At 40.2% G+C, this 6,941-nt stretch overlaps 1 protein-coding gene across 1 annotated transcript; it reads right to left on the bottom strand.

Annotated features, from left to right (window-relative positions):
* Positions 1-3,056: 3,056 nt before the first annotated feature.
* Positions 3,057-4,906, bottom strand: kcne4 (potassium voltage-gated channel subfamily E regulatory subunit 4). The gene is made up of 2 exons (XM_004075469.4): positions 4,723-4,906; positions 3,057-4,357 (listed from the first exon to the last, which is right to left on the bottom strand). The coding sequence occupies exon 2, from the start codon at positions 4,343-4,345 to the stop codon at positions 3,815-3,817; it is 531 nt and encodes a 176-aa protein (XP_004075517.1). The 5' UTR covers positions 4,346-4,357; positions 4,723-4,906; the 3' UTR covers positions 3,057-3,814.
* Between the last annotated feature and the right edge of the window lie 2,035 nt (positions 4,907-6,941).

Genomic DNA, 6,941 nt, shown 5'->3' with positions numbered 1-6,941 from the left:
GCTCATGCACATCGCGGCTGAACTTCCACACTGCATGTTACAAATCCAGGAAAAAGAACCAAAGAGTCACTGTTGTCGCTTGCTTTTAAAGTGTTGTGTAACAGCCACGAGGAGCCCTCAGCGCTCTTCTGATTGATTGATTGATTTATTTAAGGCATTAATTGTAGACAGTACAATGAAAAATTGCACAGATTTATCAAATGCATTACAGAAATGATGAAATGCATGGGTAATAAAACTAACAAACTAGAGCAAAGACACGGTTAAGTCACGTTTGATTAATTAAATACAGTGATCATGTATCTGTAGAGGATTTCACAGGGTTATGAAACTGGAATGTGGAAATTTCACAGCAGCTGATCTCTCATGAGTGACAAATATGAAAACATCTCATGTGAGATGAAAGTAGAAAGTTTGTTGGACTGAATGTCTTGCTGCTGCTTTTTCCAGGGAGAAGATTAGCAGGAGCTTAGGTAGACAGCTGCACATGGGAAAAGTACAAACTATAGTGATGGTTGAACTTGGTTTTGGTTTCATCTGTGATGTTATATTCTCCTCTTCAGTAAACTGGTCAAATGATTTGTGATGCTCAAGAGCAGAACCTCATCATGAAGTCATCACATTGAATTTAAGTTCACATACAGAAAGATCTTCAAGGTCAAATTTCTGAAATTGATTTTCATGGTTACAAGTTGTGAAGGTTTCCTCCTCAGACAGGTGGTTCAAAGACATTTCAAAATATGAATTGCATCTTTGCTGTTGGTAGAAATTAAAGCTCTATCAAACACTGCGTGATTTCCTCGTATCTCTCTGTTGCTACAACCACTGGAAAGTGATTACAATGAGCATTTTTAACTGCAACTGTTCCTAAGCATGTACAGGTAAATGATTTTAACCAGGTGTTTAATTGTGATAGAACTCTTTTTATTGTCATGACTGAAAGCTCCTGACAAAAAGATCCTTGACTTCTCCCTCTATAAATGGGCTTGTCATTTTGCATAGACTTCAAAAGCACAAAGGTGATGCTCATTGTGATGGCAGCATACCCTGCCACACCCACAACAAAATGGCGAGTGGACAAAGAGTGGACATTAGCTGCAGTTTTTCATCTGTCCACCTGAGGCTGCAAGTACACAACTGAGCAGTTACAGTGAAGCTCAGATGGATCCTTTCATTTTCCTCCTTCCAGAGGGATGGTCCACTCAGGACAATTTCCCAAAAATCTTTGATGCTTTAACTCTCTGCACTGGCAGGCTGTACCTTCTTCTCTATTCTGATTAATAGGTCTTTCAACTGTGAACAAAAGACAGAAGTCCAGATTGCAGGTTATTATCTTCATTGATGAAGTTCAACAGCACAAAGTCGTCTCTCAGCAGCTCCGTTAAGTGAATTATCTGCCAGCATGAAATCCACTAATTATCTTCTTGTCTTCTTTAACTTGGCCTAACCTTCCTTTTTTGGCTTACATTAAATTTTGTAACCTGAATTTCTTTACTAAAAATGCTGACTTTCCCTTTAATGACCATTTCCAACTGTCTCAGTTTTGCTTTCATGGACTCATCTGTAAAAATCTAACATTGTGTGTTCCTCTGATGTTCACATTCCTGATCTTGTGGTAACTCCCAAAGAGAACCTCAGCATCTTCAGCTTGAAAATTCCATTTTGCTCTGTCTTTCTCTTTGATCCAATATAACCATACAGATCTCCCCACAATCTCAAACACCTTTTCTTTCTTCCTGACACTTCTTTGCTTCACAATGTCTGACACTCGCCCCTGCGGTCCCGGCCTGCTGTCCGTCATGTTCCACAGAGATTCCTGTCTAACCACATGTGTCACTCTGTCACAGCAAGAAACAACATGATGGAGCTCAGAGCTGATCCTTGATGTAGTTTCTTCTCCGCTCACAGAACATCTCACCACTGTCTCACTGCTCTCATACATGTCCTGCACAAATCCACACCTTTTTTCTGCTTCTCCAGACTTCCTCCAGCATTTCACAGCTCTTTTCTCTGGATCCCATAGAAATCCCTTTTGAAAGACAAAGTCTGTTCAAGCTATTGTTGATGGAGTGTGAGGTTCTAACTGAGACACATGTGTGCAGGAAAAGGAGAGGAGGTTAATTGTCTATTAAGCATACAACTATTGTTATTTCAAAATTTCCTGTCGACCTGAATGTCTGCCATTGTTTGTCTCTGTGAGTCAGATTTATTAAGAATAACATGATTAACAATTAAGAATAACCATCCTGAAGAGTCTTCCTGAAGAATCCTCATGAATAAACATCATGAGGAGCCAGCATTAAGATCTGTTGTGGAGAATCATGAAGAACTATCATAAAGAACCATCATGAAGAACTATTATGAAAATGAACCATTGTAAAAAACCATCGTGAACAACCATCGTGATGAACCGTCACGGAAAACCATTATGATGAACCATTATGATGAACCATTATGATGAAACATTATGAAGAACTATAATGAAAAATCATTATGAATGTTCGTCATGATGAAGAATTTGGGGCATTGTAAAGGTGTATAAAATTTATTCTAACACTTGTTTTGTTCTGTTTTTTCACTGCACATAGGAAAAGACTTGGATTGTTTGAACTACTGGTGATTATGAAACCCTCAAAAGCAGAACTTGACTGAAACCCTCATTTCCAATGTGTTCTACATGAATCTGAACTTAAATTTACTGTTTGTAATATGCAGCGGAACCACTCTGGTTTTTTCTTTTCTTTATGGTTGTTGCACATGATCCTCCTTGTCTCTTATTTCCCTGGACACTAAAGCTTGATGTTTGTAGAAATGGAATCCAGTAGATCCGCTTTGATCCAGTCGATGAAGACATCATTTTAGTGTTTCTTTTCATCTCGTTTTTAAACTACTGCTTTCAAAGTTGAAACCTGGAGGATGTTGAGGAACACAAAGTACAATGGTTGTATTTTTTATGGCTGCATGACTGGACACAGCAGTGAACGTGAGTGAATGTACAACAGCACCCTCTACTGGTGAATTCAGTTCAAGAAAAGAGAGCTCACAGGGGAGCTTGATCAGGTTTAAACTGCTTTTATTGTTTTCTGTAACTTTACAAACCGCTTTAAATCAAGCTTGGCGTGTGGCAAATACGCACAGGTTTCGCCAACAGTGCATCATCTCTGTCATCAAGTAATTCACTGAAAGCAGTCATCATCCATCATGAAGCTGCATGCAAGATGGTCTACAGACAAGGTTTCAAGTGGCTTCCCAGTCCGGTTAGAGTGAGAGCGGGTTCAGCGAGTCAGAAGTTCAAGCAGCCAGTTTTGTGATGAGTCCCCTGCAGGATGAGTCATCAGGCCAAAGCAGCCATGCAGGAGGGGGCTCAAGCAGGGAGGGGTCACCACAAAAAAAAGCAGACTCATGCGTGTGCACTACAACATTATGTTAGGTTAAATGTCTGTCAAAATGATGGCTCTAAAAATGAAAATGTTCGTTAAATATCTTCAAGTCCTAAAATCAGTGACGTGTGGTTTCATGCTGCCTCTGGTTTGAAAAAGGTAAAATAAGTAAATAAGTTAAACTATAAAACAAAGGAGCAGCAAACAACGCATGCAGACATCTTTCTGATTGATGCCAAATGAAGATCTGACATGATTTACACCAGTTGTGACTTCCCCACTTTCATTTTCATTTTCACGTCTGACAGATTTTTTTAAACAGAAACAGGGCTGAATGTCAGTCCTCTTTGGGCTCCTGAACGCCTCTTGCTCCCTCCTCCAGTCATGTTTGTGGTGGGTTCCCGGCGCAGAGTGTCATCATCCGGGCGTCAGGATCAGCCAGAGTCGCTGCGCTCCGATCCGCCCTTGAGGTGTTCCCCTGCGTGGCCGCCGTCCGACTCCTCCTCGATGGTGACGCGCGTCTCCGCTGAGGAGCACTGCGAGCTGATGCTGCTCTGCTCCGCGCACAGCGCGCACGCCAGCGGAGACGCCGACGAGCTCTCATAGCGGCGTAGTCCCAAGTGGTTGCCATGGTTACCACAGAAGGGCAGGGACATCTGCGCAGAGCGCAGCCCCGCAGCGGTGGCTGAGAAGGTGAGGCTGTGTTTTTTGGGCAGGGTGCCCCATTCTCTTTGCTGCTCCTCGTGCACAAGGCGCGTGAAGATGTTGACCCTCCTTTTTTCCTTCCTCTTTGAGCGGAAGTAACCAAGCATGATGCCGCACAGAAACACGCCATAAAAACTCATGACTATTAAAATGTAAAGGTATGCGTTTCCACCCGCTTTGTCTGCCTGGGATCCCACGGTGCTTTGGGTCTGAAGGATGACGCGCTTGGGTGATGGCGTTGAACTTTCCATGTCCTCCATGTTCCAAATTCTCTAAATAAACGAAAACAAGTTCATGAAAAAAACAGGCAAGAAAACCTTAGTCTAAAAAGAAATACTAAAAGGCGCACCTTTACGCAGTTTTTACGCACAAAAGAAAAAGTTTTACCAAAGTTTAACCAGTCTCTAAAAACAGATGTATATGAATAAAGACAGAGTTCTCTGTTTGTTTAACTTTAAGTTAGTTCAGGTTGCTTATTGATCCTCTTATTAACGACTGGTCCCATCAGATGAACGCGCGGAGGAGCGCCTCTACTAAAATATATATGGATATCTTCTCAAGAAAACCCATTCCACCTGTGTAACATCTTTTGTTCTTCTTGTAAAGAGAAACACAAACAAACAATTGGAGAACTCACCAAATAGGACACTTGAGTTTCAGGCGACTTTCTGCCTTCTGTCAGGAGTTACGGAGTTTGGCAGAACTTTCGCTCTGGAGGTTTTTTTTATATGAACACTATGGTGTGTCGTCATGAGTCACGTGACATAGTTTGTAAACTGAGATCTGAGTGTGTGGAAGCTGCTGGAGGGACACTAACATGAAATGCAGAAAGTAAAAGAGAAAGATATTACCTGTCGTCTGTTACCTGCAGCTCATGGAGATTCAGCTGAGAAATCCATGGCGGATGCAGCAAATCCAAAAAGTGATGATTTTACATTGTATATATTTATGCAATATATTCAGCCTTGTCATGCAACATTCTGGGATCAGGGTTTTTAATAGATGCCTGTGTTTCAGACAATGATAGTGTCAGTCACACCACAGATGCCAACAGAAACTCAATGTCACAGTAAGAAGTCAGTTTTTAAACACACTTAGAAGTGTTGCTGCTTTCTCTGGGCAAAGATTGGTTGAAATTCTACTGTTTCCCATTGTTAAACTGTCTGAGTTTTTACATAGTATGGACAGCTAGCATGTTTGGACTGAACAGGGAAAGGTAAACATGTAAAGCGTTAAAATTATTTTAGAGCAGTTTAACCCTTGTGCTATCCTAGGCACTGTAACGTTGGGAGTTGGGTCATCTAGACCCACTAGACAGTGCTCTGAACCTTTTTTCTTCAATGTTTTGTGATCTTCACTGGTGTCCATGGATTACATGAAATCTTTCCACCTTTATCCACCTTTGTCATGGTAGGGAGAACACGTCAAAGTAAGGGGGGGGGGTCATCTAAGATAGCACAAGAGTTAATTGAGTTTCATGAAAGTTCTTGTGTATTTGAGGGGTTGTTGTAAAACACATGAGCATCAATGGTAACCACACTAAACTGTCAAAATGATATGAAGACTTGTTGGATCAACCTTTAAAAGAGCTTAGTCAGTGGATAGAAGTACTAAGTTCTTCACATTTACTCTCAATCAAAGTTAAATATTAAAAAAACCCTGTAAAGGGTTTATAAAATTAGAAGACTGATACTGCAATAGCAGTTCAGATTATATGTCCAGATTATTTATTGATGATGAAGATGATGGACAATGTTGCTGTCTTGACTGGCAGCTTTTCCACATTTGTTCAGCCCTTTTGCACATGTGCTGTCATGAACATTTAATGCTAACAGGCCAAAGATGAACTGACAAACCTTCTATTACAGAGGAGGAAAAACTGTTCCTGTTGATTTGAACACCAACATTTCTCTAAGATGATTTGACTTCCTGCATCTGAGTAAACACACTAACATTAATCTGAGCTCTCCAGACTGACAGAAAATAAAACTTCAAGCTTTACCAGAGTGAAAATACCTACAGGTCACGTACTGGATAGTTTGATAAGGAACTCTCATATTTGTGATGTAGAATCACGGACATATTCTTCTTTTTTTCTTTCAGTCCAGCAATGGAGCTCCATCCTTTACCCTCTCACTAAACCAGGAGTTTATTTATGAACTTCTTTTTGTTTTTGAAGATAAGCTGTATTTTAATTAATTACTTAAATATTTGTTGTTTCCCCCCCCCTTAAAGCTCTGAACAAGAAAAATAAGGGAATGAGAAAGATTTACGTGGAAGAGTGAAGCAGAATACAGATACAAAAAAAGTAAAGATAAAGAAGACAGAAAACATAGAAACAGATGCCATTTCATTACAGGAAATAAACTTATCTTTATCAGAGGCTGAACTTTCTGAAAACTCAGAAAAATTCATATTCAGATATAATTTCTGAATGTTTGAAAGAATGTCCTCAATATGGATCCATCAAATGATATCCAATTCCAGTCAATTTAGCTTATAAAAAAAGATGTTTTCACCTCAAATCTGCTTTGCTTTAAAAATATCAAACTATTTAGAACTGTTGAATCAGTGGGTGTTGCTTTCACTCTTTCATTAATAAATGAAGTGATCTTTTTTCTTCGTGTTGGACACAGAAACCTCTTTTCCATCAAGTCTGACAGGGACAAAGGAAAACGCCTCCAAACATCAACTGAGCCACACATTTCTTTATTTCATTTGAGTTTTTATTCCAATGACAGAATTCAAATAAATAACGAAAAGTTTATGTTGCAGTGCGGGGGGGGGGGGGGGCACTGCAGGCTGAACTTCATCTGCAGCTCCAAAAAAATCACTCCTGAATCATAACCACACATT

Source organism: Oryzias latipes, chromosome 13, assembly GCF_002234675.1.
Source record: "Oryzias latipes chromosome 13, ASM223467v1".
NCBI lineage: Eukaryota > Metazoa > Chordata > Actinopteri > Beloniformes > Adrianichthyidae > Oryzias > Oryzias latipes.
This window is presented reverse-complemented; position numbering and strand designations above follow the sequence as displayed.